Below are 26,870 nucleotides of genomic sequence, written 5' to 3' on the forward strand. Positions count from 1 at the left end.
CATACTAAACCAGATTATTATGCAAATAAATTAATATTTCTCTTTTAAGTTTATTCACTATTTTAATGGAAAAAAAAAAGATGTTTTAGCCAATAAATTGTAACTCATATTGACTGATCTTACATATTTATACAGGAATATAGTAGGATCTTTTTTTTCTTTTTCTGTTTAGCCTCTGGAACCACTGTAAGGTATTATTTCAGAGGATGAATGAGGATGATATGTACGAATGTAAATAAAGTGTAACCTTGTACAGCCCCAGGTCGACCATTCCTGAGGTATGTGGTTAATTGAAACCCAACCACCAAAGAACACCGGCATCCACAATCTAGTGTTCAAATCCATATAAAAGTAACTGCCTCTACTAGGATTTGAACCTTAGAACTCTCGACTTCAAAATCAGCTGATTTTTTATGATGAGTTCACCACTAGATCAACCTGATGGATTAGAAATATAGGACCTTCTTTTTTTTCTGTTTAGCCTCCGGAACCACACCATAAGGGATTACTTCAGAGGATGAATGAGGTTGATATGTATGAATGTAAAACCTCCAATTGCATTTTCTTCAACATAATTTTCATTCATCCTTTCATTTTTTTAAATAAATTATAATACACAACTTATGAAATTTATCTTATAAATTGCAATAATCAGGAAAACCACACCGGAAACATCTATGTTTTGGTTCCATATGTTGGTATCCTATCATTTATCTAATCACAATCATTATAAAAATATTCATGGTAAGTAGAATTTTATTAATTAATTTATCTTTAGGTTCTATAATAATTTAGGTTCTATAAATGGTTCTATAATATCAGTGAAACCAAAATCATAATATTCACTATTATTCGAATTTTTTAAAATATAAATAATTAAATAGTTGTAAAAAACAATTTTTTTTTTATAAATGGAGTTTTTATAAATGTAAATGGCTAATTTACATTTTACTGTTGGCATTAAACTAAATTTAAAATATTAACAAATTCTTTTTTTTATTCATTTATTTCTTTATTTTTTGCTTGATGAATTAATTCACCACATGAAACTGAAGCTTGAGGATGGGAATATGAAAATGGAAATTCTGTGGCTTATGAAAAATAACATGAGTGACTGGGATTCAAACCAATGTCCTCCAGTTGTAAGGCCTGGACACTAGTACTCTCCGACAGAGATAGCGATTTGTTTTAACTGGTAAGCTTCACAAAAATAAAATAATGATGCACTGTTTCTTACACTCAACAATTGATTTTGAAACCAGTATGAAAGAGGTGTTATGGCATAATTTCTTATTTAATAGTTGCTTTTAATATTTTTTTAATGCAAACTTGTTTAAGGAAAGCATTTAAACTGCACCACAGCACAAGATAATGTGCATTCAATCTTGCCTCCAAACTTCTTTAGTACTGATATTTTTTAAACCTTTAAGCACATTGTAAATCAGTAATTGAAAAAATAATGTTAAGTTCATAGTAATTAAGAAATCTTTATATACTATATAAATATTATGTACACATCAACTAAAGTAAATAAATTTCAAGAAATATCATAAATTAAAAAGCATATATGTATTTAAAGGTCATAAAATAAAAATACCATCTAGAATAAAAAAAATTTTAAATATTTTATCATAAAATTATATAAAAGCGTAATATTTACCGCAGTTGACATTGATGACAACTCCGATTCAGATACGGTAGACTGTGACTCTTGACCAGAAGATGTATCAGTATCATAATGTGTAGATTGTGAAAAAACACACTCACTGTCTTCATATTTCACACCCCATAATTGTGTAAACTGGAAAGTTGGATCTAAAATCAAAAAAAGGATTGTTGAACATTTATTGTTAAAGGTTTAAGTATATGCTCTGAATAAAAATTGAGTTCATTTGAATTTTTCTTCATACATTTTTACAATAAAAAAAATATAAACATAAAATAGAAAATCTAAATTAATGACCTAAGTAATCTATAAAAAGATATTTTTTTATTTTCTTAGTAAATTTATCAATATCCTTTGTACCTAAAATAAACTTACATTATTCAAAGTTGGCACCAGAGCCACCAACTTACTCAATAAGTCAACACACAATGATGCAATGATGCCAAAGGCTACGTGATTTTTTTATTCTTTCTGGCCATACTCCAAGTAATTTACCTTCTTCTACTTTCACTAATGGTTCTTTATTTAATCTGACTTCAATATCCTATACGTTTTATTAAACTTTTTTTCACAACATACAATAGAAAACATTTGTCGTGATTCTAATATTTTTTCTAAAGTATTAGAAATATTTCTAATTTTTATTTAACTACATTCCTAACACTCAGAAATGTCTTAAAGGAGTGATAATATAATCAAATTCATTTAATTGCAACAATAGGTTCCTTTAGCAACTACATATATCTTCATAGCTTCAATGGCTGGCATGGGTTTCCTGAACAGTGACCAGTCCTGCTCATTATAGTATACAGCAGCATTAAAACAGTCAGGAAAACTGATCAGTACGTGATAAAAGAAGTATAAAATAGTGTTGAAAAATTATCTGCCTATGTAAGAAGGGGCTGATCTAAAGTAATAAAATTTCATGAACTCAGAACACTGTTTTTAAGTTTTTTAGCCTTTCAAGAAAAAATGTGTGGTCAGTGAAATACTGCTGTTATTATGTCCAGATTATTTACAAACATTCTCCCTTTCAAACTTAAAAATAAAAAACAGTTAATTAATAATGAACGAACTGGATGTATAAAGGCATTCAAACCTCAAATTCTTCAGAATATCCAGAACATCATTGTATTATAAGCTTTGGATGCAGTTACATTCTCCTAAAGATATCACTTTTCTGCAGACTTCTCTTGTAAATTTTCTCTGCTTTCATTAAACTGGCAACTTACCGTACATTCTGAATTAACAGTTTCACCAAAATACCTCCCTTACCCTAAAATCTGTATCCATGAACTTTCTTATAGAATTATGATTCTTTCATTTTATTTTTTTTAGTTACAGAGACTCAAGTGCTATCATAGCAAGGACTATTTTTGTCTCTGGATCACAGTAGTGTATCTCATTTCATCAAGAGTAACTTAGTTATTGAAAAAATTATCTTTATACCGTTTCAAATTCTGAAAAGTAAACTTATGAGATGTCAACTAATTTTTTCTCATCAGCATTCAACATCCACTTGGCTAACATACACATAAACAAATTTTTAACTATTCATAAATTGTCACTAATATCTCCACTTTTTAAGTAATTGTTTTTCTCATAATTTCTATTAAAAAAAACCAGGTCATGTATATCAATAATTTCAATTGTTGAGATTTTGAAAATATTCAGATCTTGCTGCAATTTAATACAGAAACAAAAAAAAATTAGTACAGTAATCCTTTATTAAAAAATATATTCTTTTAGATACGTGGGCAAAATTATACTAAATTTTATAATGTATTAATTTTATAAAGTGGGTCATCAAACTGAGAACTCTTCTACACCTTCTTGTATTCTCATTTCAATTTATATCATGTTTTTTAACACATCATTTTTATTGATATTACTGTACTGTTAATATCAAATTTTTTACATCTTTCAAAAATTTACTCTTAAAAAAATAACAACATAAGCAGTAATAAAGTACTAAAAAATCTAAATTTCATTTTAATTTTTGATTAATCAATATCAGTCTCTGTTCTTAAGTTTAATAAATATTTGTAAAAAAATTAAGTTAAAAAATATCTGAAATAACAGATGTAAATATACACAATTATGCTTCCAGAATATCTTTTGAAACTATGATATTCCATCAATAATCCTACTGCAGATGATGCTATTGTTGTAGGCACTGTTGCAGATGACACTGTTGTTGAAGATACTGTTTTGAAATTGTTGAAAACCATTTATTACACAGTCAATTTTTATTTTTTAATAATAAGAAAAAAGTATTTTTCTGTGATTTTTATTGCCAGTGTGCTAGTAAATTTCTTTCTTATATTTTATTTAAAATTAACTATAAACATTATTACAAGAGTGTTTAATTCAACTTTAACCACTACTGATATTAAAATATTTAATATCAATAAATGTACGATTTAGTACATAGTCAAATATTGCATTATATTTGTCTTATGTTTGTTCATTGTAGTCAAATTAAGTTTATTTGTAAATCTGACATAGTTCAGTAATTTTAAATTGAGGGGTTTCACATGCTGTATGTACTATAAATAAAAATTTTATATTGTGAATATCTTTGGATACGTGTCCAAATTCTGTGACATGATCTATAAATGTTGATTCTATTATGTCCAATGTTGGTATTCATCTTTGTATTTGTGAATAAATAATTCCCAAGTAATATTAAAAAAGCTGAGGTACAACACAGCTTATTTAATTTATGTACTCCTGGATTGTTGTGTTTAATGGCATATGCTATGAAATACAGAATGTTTGTAATTTTATATATTTTGTTTATAGTTCTGAAAGCAAGAAACAAGCATTTTCAGTAGTATTTTCTTTCCTGGAAATGTTGAGACAATTTTAAGTAAATATAGATTTTTAACCAAATGTGATTTTTTAACTATGAATACTTGATAATATCAATAATGGTTAAAGTTGAATTCATCACTCTTTGGTCTAGAATTAATTTTAGATAAAACATAATCAAAACATTAATAAATCTACAACTATTTTACACATTGGCAATAAAAATCACCAAATAATTCCTTTTTATTATTATTAAAAGATAAAAATTAATCTAGTAAATGTCATGAGATTTAAAATAATAGTACTAATTACATTTTTCATAGAGGATTGATTTGTGAATATGATGCGTGAATTCCCATATAATCGTTTGCTACATGGTTTGCAGAAAAACTAATGAATTTGTCAACAGCTAAAATAATAATATAAAAGTATACATTATAGCAGTATATACCTTAACAGACTTCAAACCAAAACAGTGTCAAACTTCACATTTTTCAGCAATTAACCTAGATGTAAAATATATTCCACAACATTGCTCTTTTTTTTATAACCATTAGAATTTAAAATGCATCCTTGATAATTAATCCCAAATTTAACTCAGCAGAAGCTCTGGACAATTACAACTTCCAAAGAAGTCAGTTTACTTTTTTCACAATAGCTGTAGCGAGTCACATCAGCCTTGAAACAAGCAGTCTTATGGAGGAAATACACTTGTTCTAACTTTAGTGTGTCTGTTGGGATCTACAGAAATTAATAATATTTCCTTGCAAAATAATTTTCTGATATATTATTCATTCCGCAATCCAAAAATGTTATAATTATCCCTATAAGTCTCTTGGTAGTGAAATAGAAAAATAACCAAATGCAATTAATTTCTTTAATATTTCTAATTAATGTTTATCACATTCAATATTAGTTATTGAGAGAGCTCAAGCATGATTATTTTGAAATTTAGTCAGAGGAATGTCAAAATTAAAAATTTGTCATTAGAAGTATTTGAATCATTAACTTTTTTGGTCTTTATTTAGTTTATAATATATTGTCTGAGTGGGTACACTGACTATAATATGAAAATGTGATATCACTTACTGTTTTCAGAGCTATTTGAACCTTGATAAGTACATATAATCTGATAGTACAACCATGGATTCATGGTATCATTTACCCACAGTATTCATAGTTATATAAGGTCTGTTCAAAAAATAACCAAACTTTATTTTTTTAATCTTTATTATTAATTTTACAGATTACTGGTCCATGTTTCCTTCAAAGTACTCCCCTCCCTATTCACACACTTTTCCAGGTGGTGTTTCCATTTTACAAAGCAGCCTTGGGTAGCTTCATTTGAAATGGCCTTTAAGGTCTGTGACAAATTTGCTCTAATATTAACAATAGTCTCAAAACAGTGTCCTTTTATCACAGATTTTAATTTTGGAAATAAGAAAAAATCACAAGGAGCCAGGTCTCATGAGTAGGGAGGCTGAGGAAGGGCAGTCATCTGATTTTCAGCACAAAACCAATGAACTGACAAAGCTGAGTGTGCAAGCGCATTGTCATGGAGACAGAACCATGAGTTGTCTTGCAACAACTCTGGATCTTTGCTACTTTTTGCAAATTTTTTTACTTAACCATTGCAAAACACCTTGATAGTACACATAGGTCACTGTTTCACCTTGAGACAAGAATTCAAAATCACAATTCCATTAAAATCGAAAAAACAGCATACATCACTTTGACACTGGATCAAGACTGACATGCTTTCTTGGGGCGTGTAGATCCTTTTCCAATCCAGTGTGATGACTGAACTTTTGTCACGATGTCTTAGCCATAAACCCAGCTTTCATCTTCCATTATGTTCCTTTGCATGAATGTTTTATCATCATTGGCTTGTTGAATAATGCTGACTGAACTCTACTCAATGTCCTTTCTGCTGTTCGACCATCAAACAAGGAACAAACTTTGCTGCATTAGATACATGTTCAATTTTTAATTCAAAATGTCATGGCTTGATGCAATTGAGATGCTACCTCTTCTGCAAGTTCTCTGACAGTCAATCAGAGATTTGCATGCATCAGCCAGATCATTGATTTTCTGAATGTGGGTGTCAATAGTTGAATTTGAAGGCTTTCTCCTGGCCGAGGGTCATCTTCAATTGACCGACGACCACTTTTAAATTGTGAAAACCATTCGCAACACTGTTTATGACCCACAGCATCACCTCCGTAAGCTTGTTTCAGAAGTTAAAATGTTTCTGTGAAAGTTTTCCTCAGTTTCACACAAAATTTTTAAAAAATTGCTACTAATACTTAAAAACATTGGACTCAAATAACAATAGCATGAAAACTAGATGAGATATCAACAATCCAAGAATATGTGGTTACAGGGGAGGTTATGCAGAACACAATGCTGCCAACCATATAAAATCATATAAAAATTTTCTGAACAGACCTCGAACTTAAAATGTGGTTGGTAGTGTATGGAGTAAAAATAATTTTTTAGGATAAATATTAGGGAAAGAAAAATTGAAATAGTGAAAGATGAAATCTCTCAAATATTTTAAACTATCTTTAACGTAGACAATAAAGAGTAGTTGAAATATATGATGAATTATAAATGGCTTAATTTGTAAAATTAATAATTCTACAAAATTTAAGAGTAATAACTGTCCATGAATAAATGAATGTTAATTATTCATGTAAGAATATACACTGCAATACTTAACACGTGCACGCTCGTGAGAGTTCAGTTGTACTGACAATGAGATCTTACAAGAGGTGTATCAAAAAATAAGTTACACCCTTGCCATGTTCTTGAACTGAAAGGGATATATTAATGTCTTGTGATGGTTGTGTTGTCTTCACACTCTCCCAGCAGCAATTCTGTATGACATTCAGTACGTATATAGTGTCGTTGTCAATATGGCATGTCCTCTAGATGTTTCCTCCAGTATAGAAGTACGTTCAGTAGTCCTATTTTTATGGGGAAAAAATTACAATTGTTGTGAAATTTATCGCCAAATTGTTGAGGTATACAATGAGAATGCAATGTCATGCCCCATGATCACAAAATGGTGCCAAATGTTCAGAAATGGAAGAACAAGTGTGAGTGACAAATTGCATACTGGGTGTCTTTCAACTGTAAACATGATGGGTAATGTGGAACGTATGAATGAAATGATCTTGAGTAACCGGCGCATTAAAATTGGAGAGATTGCAAGTAAACTTAACATCAGTTATGCTACTGTGTTTGGGATTATTCACGATCAGCTTGGTTACCATAAGATGTGTGCAGGATGGGTGTCACATCTGTTGACCGACAACCACAAACATCAACATTTTGCATCTGCTCTTTCTTTTCTTCATCGTTATTTCAGAACTAGTCCACAGTTTTTGAAACAAATCATCAGAGGGGATGACAGTTGAGTGCTTCATTACACTCCGCGACTAAACGAGCATCACATGAATGGAGACACAAAAATTCACTGCAGCCAAAGAAAGTGAAAATAACCTTTCAAACATGTGGGGATGACAGGTTTGAAAGGTTATGCTGACAGTCTTTTTCGATTCTGAGGGAATTGTTTACAGTGAATTTATGCCCATTACAATGATTTATTTATAAGCTTACTGCGAGACTTTAAAAAAATTGTGTAAGCCATTAAAAAACAAAGACCCAGAAGATTGAGCAACGGGTCATTTTTCTTCATGAAAACACTATTCCTAATTCAGCTCATGTGACAAAGGAGTTACTGCAAAAATTCAAGTAGGAAGTATGGTCTCATCTGCCTTACAGCCCTGGCCTAGCACCCTTTGACTACCACCCATTTGGTCCTCTCAAGCAAGATCTGGGAGAGGAGCATTTCGCTAATGATTATGAACTGAAGGAAGCGGTCCTTAAATGGTTGAAGGAAATTGGACAACATTGTTATGAGGGAACTGAAAAATTTGTCAGAAGGTATGAAAAGTGTTTAGAAAAACTTGGTGATTAGGTTGAAAAATAGATAAAAATACGAGATGTAGTTTTTTTCAATAAAAAAAAAAATTTTGTTATAAATATGTGTTTTACTTCATAGAGGGTGTAACTTACTTTTTGATCGTCCCTCATAAATAGTCAGACAGAAACAATTAGATCAAAGTAAAGAATTGCTTACTAAAATTAGTATAACGGACAAAGGATAAGTAGCATAATTATTATGATACTCTTGGAAGAGTACCAATGATACTCTACCAAAGTTTCAAAAAACACTTACAGCACTAATTGATATCATAAACCTCAGCCCAATATACACATAGCCATTCTGAAAGCATGTGAAACATTAGACAGCACAAAAAAAAGTTAATGATTCAAACAAGGAGCAAAGGATGCATGAAGCCATCCACCTTCATATTAGCTTTAGAGGTAATTTAAAACTAACTTTATTGTTCAATTCAGTCCTCAAAGTTTTTGGTATAAAATGAAAATGTCTCAAATCAGCACACCATTGATGATGTTTGATCGTTCATCACTAACAGTGTTAACTTACTTTTATTTGATTCCTTCATGATAGTGATTGTTATATTGGATTTAATATGTCCAATAAAACTGTATTATCTTCTCTTAAAATAATTTTTCTAACCATCTTTCTTGAAACTTCAGGCGGGTCTTCTCATAGCTTTCTTTCAATTATCAGTAACAGATGATTCACTTCAATACAAATTTTCTGGCATTCATTTGTTACTGATGAATGTAACATCAGCCTCTACTGTCTTCATTACTATACTAACAGGTATACATATTACCTGCCCATAACTGACAAACCTACATTCTTTAGTATCATAACTACAGTCTTTTAGAAGGTCTATTAATTCATAAACCATTGATAAGGTTATTGATGAGATCATTAACAATGATGGCTCATTGTACTACTGAAATACAAAAAGAAACTTAAAAAAACAAAATGAAACATATTTCTATAAAACAAATTACATTATAAATATTACTATTTCAAATACATCATAGTTCAATACCTATATAAATTTATAATGGAAAATAACACTACTGAATATGAAAATAATATTTATAACAATAATATAGAATACTTAAAACTATTAAAAATATTAGCTATTATTACTGTTATTATTAAAAATTAATTAGTTAAGCACTTGTTCCAAAAAAAAAATTAACTTTTGATAATACTTAAACATATAAAATTTACTTATCTATTTTAATTCTCGACATTACAAAATAAATATTATTATAGGTCAATAGTCATAAATTCTATTTTCACAAACTATTCAAATAATTTTAAATTATTACATTCTTAAAAGCACAATATACAATAGCTGATTATTGCTTAAGAATGTGGATGTTTTTAGTAGTTGTGAGCTCCAACATACACAAATCCAGAGTAAAAAAGATTCACTATTCATGAAAACTCTCTAATGAGATGACATGAAAATATTAAAATGCTTTTTCAATTTCCTTGATAAATAATAATCCAATTTTATAGACTACCACATTTTTGAATCTCTGTTATAAAACTTATTTCCTTTTTCGTAAGACCATTTTTTTTTAAGATAAAGAAAGATTCACTATCACCGAAATAATCACAACAACCTGTAATTTAATAAGGTAGAAGTCCATATTTTTCATATCAGCACATATTTTCAGACATGTGTCGAAGTTACAGAGCTCTGAAATTGCATATACCAAATAAAGGAGTGTGAAAACTATGTTGTTCCATAAATTTTTTTAAACATTTCTTGATATTCAAATGAATTCTTAATTAAATAATATAAAACAGAAAAGGCTTTAACATTATGTATATGTTTTTTATCCCTTTGTTATAAAAGTTTAACAGCTCATTGTCAGGTATATAACTTTCATTATCCAGACTATAACTTCATACAATATAAACATATCATTTCATAACGTTACAACATATAAGAATAGTTTCCTACTCAAACTCCCTAGCAAATAGACTTGGTATAAATACATTCTTTTATATAATGTAATAAATTATTACCTTCGACAACAACCTGGGTCCCACAGATATCAGACTTAGGTTCTAGAATCCCTAGCACTCCTGTTTTCAAATCATCAGAACGAGTTTCTTCTTCATAATCATTAATATCATCATCATCATCAGCATCATCATCATCATCAACATCAGATTCATTAAACAATCTAGCGATTTCATCAGCATATTCTGTATAAATTGTGGGAGGTTGTCCTTTAGGAACACATGGAACTGAATTTCGTCCTTCTTGCATCCATTCATCTTCTGTATTTGGGCCTTCTACTCTGTATAAAAAAAATTCAGCTACTTAATACAGATATTAAATATATCAATGTACATAAAAACAGAAATAAATTTCAGAAGTAGAATTAATCATACATACGAGGTCTGTAAATAAAGTAATGAGACTGGTTCAGAAAAACGTTTTATTTACAATCCAATTGTAGAGTCCATGTGGATTTACACTCCACATTGACTTTTATCACCTTGTAAATAGTTCCCTTGGGAAGCCATACAACGCCTCAAACGGTTTTCCCACTCTTCGTAGAAGTGTTGGAACTCAGAAACCAGAATATCCTTCAGAAGGTCGGTTACATTTTTATAAATGTTTTCCATTTTTTCAAAATGGTGTCCTTTGAGGTGTTTTTTAAAGTCGGGAACAGGAAAAAGAAGTAGGGACTCAAGTCAGATGAATAAGGTAACCTACAGGAATGTTTTCCTTTGCCAAAAACTCATTAATTGACAGTGCAGTGTGACAAGGTGCATTGTCATGATGCAGCATCCAGTTGTCTTTGATGGCTAGTCTCATGTGGATAACTGTTTTCCGCAGTCTTCCAAGAATTTCTCTGTATAAATATTGATTTACAGTCTGTCCTGTAGGCAAAAACTCCTTATGGACAATGCCATTACTATCAAAGAAACAGATTATCATGTTTTTGATTTGCTCATTTTTGCTTTTTTGGGACGTGGTGAGTTTGAAGTGTGCCACTGCTTGCTCTGGCATTTTGTTTATGGGTCGTACTCAAATATTCAAGATTCACCACCAGTAATAACATTTTTTTAGAAAATCAGGATCAGTTTCAATTCGCCCTAGAGGATCGCAGCACACTTCCATCCTGTTGTTTTTCTGTTCAACAGTGAGATTTTTTGGGACCAATTTTGCAAAAACTTTTTTCATGACCAATTCATTTGTCAAAATTTGATGAACTACAGTATGGTTCAAATTCAATTGTTCTGCAATCAGTCTGACAGTTAATCACTGGTTGTACCGTAGAAAGTCTCTGATTCGCCCTACGTTGTCATCACTTTTTGACATTAATGGTCTTCCAGAGTGCGGATTGTCCGCAACTGATTCCTGGCCATCTGAAAATGCTATAAACCACCTAAAAACTTAGGCTTGTGACAAAGCGTCATCTCCATATACCTTTTCAATTTTGAAAAAGTTTCAGTAACATTCTCACCAAGTTTAACACCAAACTTTATTGCACAACATTGCTCATAATTAGTATCACTCATTTTTGTAATGCATAACAAAAACATGTTTCATGAAACATTTGTTTACGTCTCACATGGCAACAATAGAATAAAAATAGCTAATATAAATCAGCTATTCATAGAAGCATGTTTACTAGTAACTTTATAGTGTTGTCACTTTGGCTGTCAAAAAAACTAGTCTCATAACTTTATTTACAGACCTCATACGTATGACCTGAACATGGATAACATAAAAATAAGCTATTGAAATTGAAACATTATTTTGTAATCCAACTTTTATGTCAAACTACAGGTTAATGTTTAAATTATGTAGAATAAATAAATAACTTTTTAGATAAAACATTAATGGATGAAGTATTAAAAGCAAAACAAAAAAAAATGATTTTGGGTAATTCTAGAAAAACAAACTTACATGTCCAAGACTCAAATTACAATTATTGTCAAATTTGTAAGATTAAAATTACAATAGTGAAAACTTAGAGATTTGTAGACAACTGGGCAGTATCTACAGAAATAAAATGTAAGATCTTGAAACACGTATTACAACCAAAAACATTTTAAAGAATTTTTTGTTCATAATCAGCTTTTGCTACAGAAGATAACTTATAGCTTATTCTTGTAATAAACTGAAACAAAACGACATCAAACTGACATTAAACCTGCTTTTAACATTTCTTAAAATTAAAAACACAAAAATTTAATGCCTTTTTTGAGTTGCTGTTTTCAATAACTATTTCAGTAACTCTTTCTGTTAACACATTTACATAAATAAAATAAGGTTTTGTTTTTACTGGACATGTTTTATTATTCCAATAAATTACTGATGAATTTAATTGCACCAATTTAAAAAAAATCACCAATGAATACATCAAAATAGAATTTAATATGTATTTACAAATTTATATAAAATGCTTTTTGAATCCAGTGATTTAACATCAATTATAAAACGGTATATCAGGTAACTCATTATATGTAAAAACTACTGGTTTTTTCTTCTTAAGAATGATATGTAAACTACCATTACTTATATCATAGGTGGTGATAAATCTATAGATTCGAAAAGCATTTTACATAAACTGGTAGGTCTACATAAAGCTTGCATTTTGGTGTTTGACAGAATGAATTGTAAGTTAGTTACTATTCAGATTATTGAAAGAGACAGGAATAAAGTATAGATATAGAATGGCAATTTATAACCTTTATGTGGGTGACCTGGTGGTGATGAGATGAGTGAATACCAAAAGGAGGCAAGCATCAGACAAGGAGTACAAGGCTGTGGGCTCTCACCAGTTTTATATAATAGTTACATCCAGAGAGATCTTGATGAACTGGGAGAAAGGTTGGGAAACACTGGAGGAGTAAGTATACTTGGAGTAATGAGTAAGTATAAGAGTAGGTCGATATGGTACGGTTTGCAGATTGACATAGCTACACTTGAAGAAAATGAGCATGATTTAATTGCCATGCTGGAGTAATTAGAACAGATCCTTGACTTGAAATAAAATTTAAAAATAAATAAAGGAAAGACAAAAATCAAGGTAACAAGTAGAAACATAACACTCTTACAAACTTTGTCTTGGACAGAGAACAACTTCAGAGCGTACACTGTTTTACCTGCCAGGGCAGTAAGGTAACCCTACATGGGCAATCAAGGATAGAAGTTGTGAACTCCATCAATCAAGTAAAGTTGGTAATCAACCAAACGTGCAAACTTTTCATGACAAGGAATCTTAATATCACACTCAGGAAAAATTGGTGAAAATGTTTATGTGAATTGAGATTGAAGCATTTAAATTATACTGATACTGTAAGATGATGGAAATAAGTTTGGTTGATAAGGTTACAAATGTTTTTATCAAGAATGGGATTAGAGAAGCCATCCTTGCTGGAAATGATCAGAAAATTTAAAGCCATACAGATTGGGCATATTCTAACGTACAATTATATTAAATTCATATTTTAAATCTATATCATATTCTAACCTCATCCTCATAGGTGCTACAGAAGTAACAAATACTACAGATAGATCTATGATGGAATACATTAATCAAATAGAAAATAACAGGACCTGTTTTAATACCAGACCTATCCAGTTTTTTTTTTTTTTTTAACTTCTGGGTCCACAGTTAATTATTGCTTCAGAGGATGAGATGAATGATTTGTAGTATGTGTGAAAATGCCATGCCTGACCGGGATTCGAACCCAGGACCTCCAGGTGAAAAGCCGAGAAACTACCACTCATGCCATGGAGGCTGGCATCCCCATCCAGTTAAATCACATAACACCACATTGTTGGTGATTATAGCGGGAACTCTATAATTATTTTTTTGTTCTCTGATATTGATATAATTTATATACATATAAAAAATACCCATTTCTTCCCTGTAGCTGAACTTTCACAGTCTTCTAAATCATTACAGACAGGACATTTTGCACAAATGAAAAGAACACTTCCTTTAATGAAGTGGTCTATTCTCTGGAAGATTTTTTTTTTAGTTCAAATCAATAAAAGTATTTCTCAAGCCTACAAATGCAAATGCAATGCTTTCTTTCCCTTTCTTAGTATTTTTAATACAAAATGGCTGTACTTTCCCGAGTAGTTATATCAAATTATAAATTTATTTATATAATATATTAAATAATTTAAATTATTAATTTAATAAATTACATTATTGTTAATAAACAATAATTTAAGAGAAAAACATAAGAGTCGTAAATTAATATTAATGAAGAAATAAAATAAAAAGATCCCTTTCGGCATGTCAGAAGACGGAGATAGATTTCACTGGTGCTAAGTAGAGGATAAAAAGGATTTTCACCTTAAATTAAGAAATGACAACAATGGTTGCATGTGAAAAATGTTTCACATGTTTAGCATACGACAAGTCCATCTTCTTACAATTCCAGCAACATTTTGGTCATCCCTTGCCATAAGGGTTGGTCATAACAAAAATTGTTTCAGACAAAAGTTTTAGGGAATGTTTAGAGGACTATCGACCACTTTAAACTGATTCAATACTGTGCCTATTAAGGAAGGTATGATTACTTTTTTGTCTTTGAAACCCCATTTTTTCCACCCCTGGGCCAGTGGTTGGTGATATCAAATAGTTTTACTTGCATAAGTTTTAAGCCCTTATCCAAAGAATAGTAGGAACTTTAAACGAATTCGATATTTCACTTTATAAGAAAGTTATAGCGATATTTTGTTTTTTTTCAAAAAAGCCTCCCCCATTTCCACCCCCATGAACGAACTCAACCAAATTTTGGGCCATTATACTTTATGTATCAATTTTAAAGTGATTGGCGCAAAATTACAGCAATTATCATGTCCACAAGAAAGTAAAAAAAAAGGATAAATATAACATGTAAACTTTATAAGTATATATAAACCTTTGAGCTGACAGTGGTTTTGGGGTCTGAGAGATGTGAAATGCAAAGATATGTCAAAAGTTTCCAGATGTCAAATCATAGTACCCATTAAAATAGGTAGCTTTCTTATGAAATCTACCTAAAAGTAGGGATAACAAATGAGGATTTACTTACACAGCAGTTAAATAATTTAATCACATATTTGACCATTAGTACATGCAGTATTAAAAATACCCATTAAGAAACTTTTCAACTACAATAATACATATACAATTAAATCAAGCAGCAATTCATTATTAATATAAAAAAAAACTTCTAAAATGGTAAATATTAAATAAACTAATTTAATTTAAATATCTTAACATACAAACATATATATATATATATATATATACACACACATGATTTACTCACAATTCAGCAATTGCTGATAAACATTTATCACTTAATGCTCTCCGAATTTCAGCTTGATATCGATCATTTGATATACCAAAAAATGATGAAACACGTTTCAACAATTCTCGTCTTTCAGGCGTCAACCGTCCTTGACATCGAACTGCATTGGTGATATAATGCATAGCAAGCCATTCTAAAATATATAAATAATAACTATATTACAAAAAAAAATCAATATAAATCAATATCACAATAGGTTGATTCTTTGTATTTTATTATTATTTATATTTTATATAACTACAAATAATAAATAACAATTATACAAATTTTATTTATTATTTTACATTATTTGTATTTTATTATTTAAACAGTAAAATAAACTGAATTTTTTAAATGTTCAAATTCTTTACATTATTAAATTCATTTATTATCAGAATACAGTGATTTAAATAAAAAATGTCAGTTAATAAAAAAAGCATCAAGAAATGGAAATAAATTTATACAGTAACAGAATATTCTGCTATACCCCACATACATCTAAACTATTCCTTACCAAACTACACCAGGACAGTAGTGCCCACGCAACTCCAATATAGGTGCACTGCTTTAGATTTTTACTGGAGCATTAATAACAATGGATACATGATAAAATTAGAAAATCAAATTTTTTTTACAAACCAAATTGTTTGAAACATTACTTAGGTTCTCACACATATGCTTTAAAAGAGGATTTCAAAATGAAAACACTTTACAAGGTTCCATAATGACATTAAACATCCAGAATAGTAGTAAAAACAATATAACAGATGAAATGATCATCAAAACATCTATTAAGCAAGCCAGTTGTAGTAATAGGCTTCTAATTCGACTGGTAATGGGTTCAATTCTAGCATTTTTCATCATTCTATTCTACTTACATAATCATAAGAAAAAAATCATTTATAATTGAGAACATCTCTGTTGAGTGAATAAATAACAAAGTGGCTACCTGATTTAGGACAAACGACACTCCCAAGTAATGGAACACCTATCTTCAAGATTAACAAGCATTCCATGACCAGGATTATTAGGAAAAGTAAAGAGTGCAGAGTTTTCTGCTGCCTTCTTCACAAAGTCAAATATACTTTCACACAATTATGCCAAATGCAAAAAAATAAAGTTATTTTGTCCACAAATGACAGTTTCAATCTGTTCACAAAAGGGACTGTCTAAATTAGTCAACATCATACTTTTAAAGAAACCTAATTTCACTGGCGCCTCTACTAATTCAGGTGTTTTACATGTATTACAGCACCATCACAAAAAAGAATGGAACAGATCATGTAAAACAACAAATTAATGTATACCTTTTCAGTCCAGAAACAATGCAATACACTGCCTCCAACCAACTCAGGACAATTAAAAATATTAATTACATACTGCCTCTCACCAACTCAAGATAATCACAAATATTAATTAAAATATGTTTATCAACAGAAGGATTCATGTAATTTATCATTATACTACGTAAAAATTCAAACTATATAATAAATCCTACGCACATACATTTTAAAGTCACTGCATTTCATAGCTGTCTGTTTACTATTTCTTCCACATTCAAACACAAAAAATATTTATAGTGATAATAAATTAATACAATTTTACAAAGCCCATAGCAATGCTATTAACTGCTTTAATAATATAATTTCTTGAAAAATTCTGGCTTAGACAGTGTAACCTCATTTTTTGCTATATATAAATTGTTTTTCATAGACACCACTACCTTTTCATTCATACTGCAGATTCTATTTTTAAATCTGTGAACAGGGTATAAAATAATTTTTATATAAAAGCAGATATTAAGAAACCAAAATCACTGACTGCATATACAGAGAAAAGATATAGATAAAATACTACTATACTATAATTAATAATACTTTAGTAATATAAATATTATAATACTTGTTTAAATTTTTATGTGAGAAAGATAGTACTGCACATAAAATACGATAGAATTAACATCAATGTCTAACCAACAGGAGAGCATAAATCCAATCAAAAGTATTAATATTTATTAAACTATTGCTTATATCGTTAATGTAATAAAATTAATGAACATTAATATTATTGATTAATTATTATCAATATATAATATTACATATGATCAATATTAATGAACATTAATATTTAATTGGCATCAATTAACATTAACTATCTGCTTTTGTTGTTTATAAAGCACTACTTATGAAGCATACAAATAATATATTTTATTAATTTATTCTAAATTACCTTTTATCCTACAGATTTAAAAAAAAAAAAAATAATTAAATTACATTTTTCATTTACTAATTTTGAGATACTGCTATGATCAAGAATTACCTCAACTGTTCAAGGTAAATGGTAAGGCAGTTCCTTTTGTAATCCATGAAGTCAAGTGATATACTGTATATAATTTTTACATTTTATTATGAATACCACTGCTTTTTATAAGATAATACTGCAGAAATTAATGAATCTACATAGTATAAATTCATGGAAAACATTATTACCTTAACAATATATATTCTTATCTTGTATGAAAACAAAGGTTCGAATCCAGAACCTTCAAAATGAAAGACAGAGATATTAATTCCACCACAGATATTAGCAAGTGAAAAATTATATATATAATAATAAAACACAAAATTTAGTAAGAAAAATATACAATTACAAAATCTGTAATAATAGCACATGAAGCATTTGAATATATTAATAATATGAATTATAAATATAATAAATGTAATATTTGTAAAATAAAGCATCATCAGTTTATCAGAAAATAGAGTAATCAATTGTTTAACGCACAACCTGCTAACTTAAACTCAAGTCAATAAATTAAAATATAAATGTTCATTTGCAAATTCCTAATTGATAAAGAGATTCTGTATGTCACTGAACAATTATTAAATATGCTGATGATGCCACGGCTACTTTCTCTTACAACTTGTTTTTTTTTGCAATTTAAGATTTATATAATATATTCAAGTAAAAGAGATTTTCCAATATTTAAAAATTTAATTTAGATTTGTATTAAAAGTGCATTTTATACACATTTCTTTGAAAAAACTGTATGATGTACTTCAAATTTTCTGCAATGATTCATGACTTAAACACATGCAGGGGTTCAAGCATAGGACTTTTTAATTTATTACTTACAAAAAAAAGTATAGGTAACCTTCCTTGTGTTTTACTTAAATATATAATAATAAGCATTTGCTAGTGCCTACTTCATACAAATTTTTTAAAACATAAAAAAGCTTGATTTTGGTTTACATCAAGAAGAATAACTATTACTATAAACACTTGCTTCTTCGTGGCTCCTACATCACACCTATTCTTCTTAAATATACCTCTTTCCTTCTCAAGTTTCCATTCTTAAGTATATTCTACCTCCCTCCCACAGTCAATACTCAGTTAACAAGACTCAGGTCTAAATCCAGTCAGTCAGGTCTAATCCAGACTCAGGTCTACTCCTAGACGACTAAGGTTTAAATCCAGTTATTTTAATTGGCCATGTTAAAATTGCACTTTATTTTCTAGGATCCAATTAACAGCACTATTTCAGGAATGTATTGAATTAAATTTTGGATAACGCCTAAACCTCAGATACACATCTAAAATCTTGGACAGGTTAATATATTCAGTTCTTAGAAATACATTCAAATGAACAGATAAATATAATTTTAACAAGCAGGTATATATTTGCAGTTATAAAGTATTTTCTTACCCACATTTATCAGTAAAATTTACCTACAATTTCAAAAATAATATGAAGATCTTACTTTGAAATAACAGACACAATTTTCGTTATGTTTCTTTACAGCACTTCAAGTACATATCAGTTGCAAATTTTTGTGTATTTAACTGCACAAAGAATAAATTTTATTTTCCTTCAAGATAATAACACACTGGAATTTTCAGCTGGGTTCAAGACCTTGAATAACATATAGTTTAAGATGTTCAAAGTAAATAGCTAGTTACAGCTTACATTTTCGATTATTACACTTGTAAAGTTAAATTTCAAATAATTAAAATTAAAAAAATTTGAATTAAAATTTACACACATACAACATACTTCATGATTACAAATCACCAAAATTAACCTTAAAATAGGACAAGATTCTTCCATTCTTTACTTTTAATCTTACCTATAGTACTTAATTAATCAGTAAATCAATAAAATCACTGTAAGGAATAACATTATTGAAAGCTAATACTCTCACTATTGTAAATAGCAAACAGTCAGTTTTACACCTCATATATATATTTTTTTTTATTCCAGTTCATAATAAACTTACTAAACATTTTTTATTACAAATGGAAAAGAGGCTCTGTAATATTAAAACATTGATGTATAAAATTTGAAAACAATGTATATCCTTTTTTTGAAAACCTTTATAATGCACAAAAAAGAATTACCATCACCTATTTTTAATAAAGTACAGACTACTACTAAAGAACCTAATACAAAAAATTATTTATTTTTAATTCTTTATTTAAATAATGCATACACTTATATACATTAATAAAATTTGGTATTTAAAGTCATTAATTAAGATAATTACTTTTTCAAATCACTTAAAAATACCAGCCCCATCAGGTACATGACTAACAGATATATTAGTTCAAGGGGCATAAATTTTCAAATATTAGTATATACATTTTAATCAGCAACAGCAAACATACATAAATCACACAACAGAAAATTTTAATTAAAAATATTAGCATTCATTAATTTTAAAGAAAGAATTAACAGTTTTATTCTTTAATAATATAATTATGAAGAATCAGGTCATCAAAGTATCATAATATGAGATAAAGATTTAGATTTTTTAAATTTATTATGATAAATAAATTTTGATATAAAATATGTATGAATTTTATCTTTAAATTGTCAATATCAAAAACAAAATAATTTAACATCTCAAAAAACAAAACCTCTCTTTAAGATTCATTGCACTAATTACAATATAACATATGGAACTATTAATTTAAGTTAACAGAAGATCAATTCTAAACAAATATCAGAGATAAATATTTCTGAAAAATAAGTGATACAATAAGATCATCCATTTTCTCCATTTACAGTGTATTGCAATAGATCTAATTTTATGAGTAACAACTATTTTTAACAGCAGAATCAAACTAAAGTTTTAGGGAACATTTACAAGACAGAATAAAAAAATAAATAAAACTATATTGTTCTAATTTTTGATCACGTCTTACATTTTTAAAAATATATATTTGTAAATATCTTAACTGAAATGGTAAAAATCGGTTCTATGGTAGTAACAATCATACAAAAGCCCCTTACCAATACTCCGTTTTGTGCTTAATAGATCCCATTCATTATTTTCTTGCGTACTTTCTACTAACACAGAGGGGTCCTTCATTTTTTTGGCCTAATACCAAGTTTATTAACCACTATCTATATACTAACATAATCACTAACACATAAACAAACACAACTTTTACAGGTTAAACAACTGAGTAGGGTTAGACGTCTAGTGACAAACGACGCCGCGCTAACAACATAACTATCGATATGATGTTCAATATCGATATTTAATTCCCGTCGGCTACTACCCGATACGTGCGTGTTATTATGTAAACATATAAAGTGTGAAGTTAAGAAATTTAAGTAGTTACGAAATCCCGGTCGGGCATGGCATTTTCACACACGCTACAAATCATTCATCTCATCCTCTGAAGCAATACCTAACCGTGGAGATTAAAAAAAAGAAAAGTAGTTACCGAATTATAGTTCGATCCTAATAAGTATCAGAAATAAAACGCGAACCTTACATGACACTGAATTTTCTTTCAATAAAATGAATGTTATTGAGCAACTAAGTGTAATAGTTAATTAGGTTAATTTTTGTTTAATTATATTATTCCTTTTTAATAGTATTTGAAAAGATAATAGATAATTTGAATTAGTTGGTGATTTGTCTCTTAAAACAAAACTTTTATTTACATAAATTCATCTATTATATTTATTCTGAAATTACCCATATTTAAAATAAAAATAAAAATGTTGGGTTGTCAACCCACATTGAGGTAAATGAGCATTTTCTTAATTTAAAAATGTAACATTTCAAAGCTGTCATCTGTAATAACTAAGAGATAGGTATACACTTCTTCCACAGACACTTTAGCTATATAAAGTAAAAAAAATTGTATTTGAATTCATCTTAATTGTAGTGTTTATGTAATTTTTAAATAGATATATATTTAATGACAGCTGAATGAATAACCACATGAAACCCTGAGGCTTGTATATGGGAATTTGATGCATGAAATTTGCAGTGTGTGGAGGATGACAAGGTATCTAAACCCAGAACCTTCTGCATAAAAGGAAGATATGTTATCACTCTGATATAATAAAATTATATCAAAGATATGAATGTCTTGAACAGTAATTGATAAGTGTATTGATCATTTGCTATTACGGTAATTGTTTGACTGGTGTGATAAACTAATATATTTTTTTCTCTTTGTTCCAGTCTCTTAATTTTAACACACATTGTCAATTATCTGTTATACATAGTATTTGTCTTCCTTTACTGCTTTACAGTGGCGGCTTGTGTATAGGCACTGTGGAACTGCTGAACTCCCTATTTCCACTTGATATTATCGATAACATTTAATACAATAAGTCCTTTTTTCTTTAATCTGTATTTATACTTGTACAACACATACTCCTTAAGCTTAAAATTTGATTGCCAAATCCATCCAAAAACACGCTAGAAGGACAAAAGAGAAGGAATTAGTAAAAACTAATTATGTGTCTGTTTCTGTGTACATAGAAATTTAAATTAAGCACCATTGGACTATAGTGTTTTTAAGGACATCTTATTAAGTTATATAATAATACTAAAAAATATCTATATTGACATTTTATTTATTCAGTTAAACTAAATACGGTTTTTAAGCACTGTGCTTAAAAATTCTTGAATGTGATAAAGTATAGAATTAGATTATTTTCCTGCTTCCAACTATTCTATTTGATTCATTTTTTTCACTTCTTTTTTTTACAGAAAACTTTAACGATGGCCTTAAAAAGGCCCAGAAAAAAATTTCCTGGAGCAGCACCCCCACTAAATTTAGCTATGAGCCACCACTGCTGCTTTAACCATTTACACTATCAGAAAACTCCATAATTTGAATATCTTAATATATAGCCCATCCACCTTGTTCTTTTAACAGGATTTTGTCATTAATATTCTTTCCTTTCCAATTTTGACCAAAAAATGCTTCATTTCACAAACAATTAACCCACCTTGTTCTTAACATTCTCCTGCAACACTATCCTCTAAAAGTCCCTATTCAATTCTCTAATTTATGATTTTCCAAATGTCTATGTTTCACGGCTATGTAGCATTTTACTCCACACAATACTTAAAATATTTCTTTTTAATTCAAAAAAATTATGCTTGATATCCACAGATTTCATTTCTGTTTAAAAGTTTTACATGCTTGTGCCAAGTAGATTCATCCTTTGTAATTTTATTAAATTTTTAATTTTGGGGACACCAACCCACAAAGAATATCCTTATTTAGCTGACGGTGGCCCTCCTGCAACACACTACGCCACTGTTCTGTGAAATACTTCGCAGCAACACAGGTTGACTAACTGCCACTGATCGTTGCATAGCCCAGACGATGTGTACATAGAACACTGTCCTTGCAGAAAATCCCTACCAGTAATACAAATTGCAAGTTTACAGTACGGGGTCAAAGGCCAAGAAGCGATCCATTTGAACTGTAAATATCGGATGAATGAATGCAGAGATATAACCAAATTTTTGATTAATCGTGATTTGGTATTAATCGTGAGTGAGCCTGGTGTTTGCAACAAATAGCCCTCAATCTAATCCATTTGAATTTTGAAAATCGAACGATTGGTTGGGAGATATTGTAAGAGCACCCCACTACATTCCCCCCAAAATAAACCCCGTAGTGCATCCAAATAGTGTCATTTGGTAGCTGGTGATGGTAAGATACCTTCCGTTAGGGGGTCAAGAATTTTTTTCAAAGTACTAGGACTGACCGTTTTAGATATTTGGGATTTTATCTGGATATTCAGATTCGGTATAATTTGAGTTGTTATTGCATACGTTTATATCACAAAATAAATATATTTAACCTAATATTAAACACGTATGTATGTACATGCACAAGCATATCCCAAAATTATATCATCCTACACTTTACCCAGTTATACTAGACTCACCAGTTGCCGAGATATAGGTTGGGCTAGTATCAAAAACCTCATACCCTAGCCTCGCACAAAATTACCTGTGCAGGATTGAAAATTGATTGTGGTCTAGCCTCACACACTTGCTTAGTACATTATTCTAGCCTCGCACACTTGCTTAGTACATTATTCTAGCCTGGCATAAGGTGCTCGCAGCCTCGCACGGAGGTTCACACATGCTGCACCTTGCCCAGCATCATCGGATGACCTTGAATTTGCGCTTAACTCCCCATAATTATACAACTATTTCATTAATGTTCTATAATTCCATAAGATTTTAAAGTTACTACTTTCTAGTTTTATCACGTTGATATAATCATATAAAAGACCAGATAAAAACATACTATAATTAATTTTTTGAATGTTATAGTAAATTGAGGATAATATTGCATAAATATTGATATTTATGGAATACCTTCCATAAGGTTTTTGAACATTCGGTAGTAAAATAAAATAACACTTTGAAACTCATCTGTTAGTGTATTTATTATTTCTTTTCCAAAAATAAGAGACTAGTAACCAACTTCAGCTTCTTGCTGACAGATGAATCTTTTAGCAAATCAAGAACCTTTCAGATGAAAAGCAGAGAAGCCCCACTGTGTTGCAAAGACTACTTCCTACTTCTCTGAAGAATTTCTGAAAACGTTTATTCGTTTCTATTGATCTACTTATGTCAGTTTTACCTTAATTAAATTTTCTGTAAATTTTATTTTCAATTTAACAAAGGTAATTTACAGGAAATCTAAAAAAAATTTGTCCTACTGCAATTTTTTGGGCAATTTTCATTAACAGCTATTACAGTTCTCAGACCTATTTTATACAAATTTTCCACTTAATTTGAGTTCAGGAATAAGTTTTTGTTCAGGTATGACTTTTTATATACTCCCTTGGAGTAGAGATCAGGACAAGTTATGTTTTTAGCCATAACTAAAAAAGAGTTTATGGGTGTATGCTTTTAGAAAAGTTTTTTGCTTTTATAAGTATCCAAAAGTATTGTCTTGCAATTTTGAAACATTCTGTATAGTGGATATGTTATCTGTGATAAATTGTGATCATTTATGTCTCTCCTTAGCAGGTGCAATCATCAATATAGTGCTGGTGAAAGCATTAAAATTTATGGAATATACACAATATTCAGTACTACAAAAGAAAATATTGTAAAATAAATACTTAGTAGCTACTTAAAAATCTCTGAGGAATATTAGTAATCAGTGACAAAATATATCAAATAATTGTTCTGTTTCAAATATTGACATATTATATTTAGTTGTACTACTGCAAAACTATTAGATACTTATAATTCATTGCAAATTATTATTATTTTTCAGAAAAAACATCATATTTATATCTAAGTGTATTATAATTTATTACAATGGGCATGAAGATAACATCTATTTAATTATATTATGTGGTTCACTGAACATTCCACATATCTATAAACTTTTTGCTAGTTCAATGCACAAATTATGAGATAATGTATTATTTTGCATTTATCTGGACCTGCTTTCTTTGATCGATTATGTGCGATTCTGTGTAGTTAATAGTATGCTGATCTTCCAAACGATCAAGCCATTTCGGATAGAATGAACGATGAATAACACATTGATTTTGTTGACTGCAAAAGTGCTTTTGATCTTTTTTTAAGACAGATAAGCTCTGGGAAATTGTGATAAAAAGGGTTCATGCATTCCAACTAATAAAAGAGATTAAAGGTGTATTATTAAAACAAAAATTGTAATAGATGATATCTTTAATAGTAGTGGACTGGTAAATACTAACATACTTAGGTATACAACATGAATGTAGTTTATCGTCTACCCTTTTTAATATTTAAATTGGTGACGTTGTGAGACAATGGAAAAGTAATGTTAATTATGGTATAACCGTCAGTCCAAGAACAACCATTTTAAATGCATTACTCTTTGCAGACGATCAGCTTATTATACAACCCTCAGAAGAAGCTTTACAGATCTTTATATGAATTGAATTATATTGTCAATATAATTTTAAAATATCAGTGAATAAAACAAAGGTTATGTGGCCTTCTGGTGCAAGGAGCTGATAAGATCAAAAATAGTTTTGGAAAGGAAGTAGTCTTTGCAGCAGAGTGGAGCATCTCTGCTTTTCATCTGAAAGGTTCTTGATTTTTTGATTTGCTAAAAGATTCATTCATCTGTCAATAAGAAACTGAAGTTGGTTACCAGTCTTATTTCTGGAAAAGAAATAATAAATACACTAACAGATGAATTTCAAAATGTTATTTTGACTTTACCACAGAATTTTGAAAAAGTGATCAGCCTTACAGAAGAATGTTTCCTTCTTTTGCTGCAGGTTTAATTGAGGAAAAATGAGTTACACAATACAGCAGAGAATATTCATTGTCTTCCAATATATTGGATGTGCCAGTTATGCCCACACCCAGAATCCCTTCACAGAAAAGTATAGTGTGGATGCACCAAACAATTCTCCATCAAATATAGTTGTACAAGTTCCAAGAGACAAGAAATGTGGCAGATGCAGCCAAAAGTGGTCAACCGAAAGTGCTAACACCAGAAAAGGATTGATGTGCAAGCGCATATTCTGTTAATCCCAAGAAGTCTATGCGACACTTGTCTAGCCAGTCTGGTCTCTTTGTTGGTGTGCCCCCACAGTATTGCTCAAGTGTTTAAAAATGCACCCATACAGAATTCATGTGTTCACAAGTTGTTACCTGCAGACACTGGAAAATGTATAGCTTTCTGTCAATGATTCATGTCATCTGTACTGCCAGATGGGGAAGAACTCTTTGATTAGTTTTGGTCTGACAAGGCATGGTTCCACTTTGTTGGGCACTTGAATGCACAGAATTCACACATTTG

General features: G+C 29.6%; 1 protein-coding gene across 1 annotated transcript in view; it reads right to left on the reverse strand.

Annotated features, from left to right (window-relative positions):
- Positions 1-21,253, reverse strand: part of LOC142320003 (uncharacterized) — a 93,787-nt gene extending 72,534 nt beyond the window's left edge. Inside the window, exons 1-4 of the mRNA XM_075357684.1 lie at positions 21,067-21,253; positions 15,753-15,927; positions 10,482-10,759; positions 1,661-1,815 (exon numbers count right to left, since the gene is read on the reverse strand). Coding sequence (XP_075213799.1) covers positions 1,661-1,815; positions 10,482-10,759; positions 15,753-15,927; positions 21,067-21,145 — 687 coding nt within the window. The 5' untranslated portion in view covers positions 21,146-21,253. The remainder of the gene's footprint in view (positions 1-1,660; positions 1,816-10,481; positions 10,760-15,752; positions 15,928-21,066) is intronic.
- Positions 21,254-26,870: the final 5,617 nt, after the last annotated feature.

The sequence above is a fragment of the Lycorma delicatula genome, chromosome 2, assembly GCF_047948215.1.
Source record: "Lycorma delicatula isolate Av1 chromosome 2, ASM4794821v1, whole genome shotgun sequence".
Classification (NCBI taxonomy): Eukaryota; Metazoa; Arthropoda; class Insecta; order Hemiptera; family Fulgoridae; genus Lycorma; species Lycorma delicatula.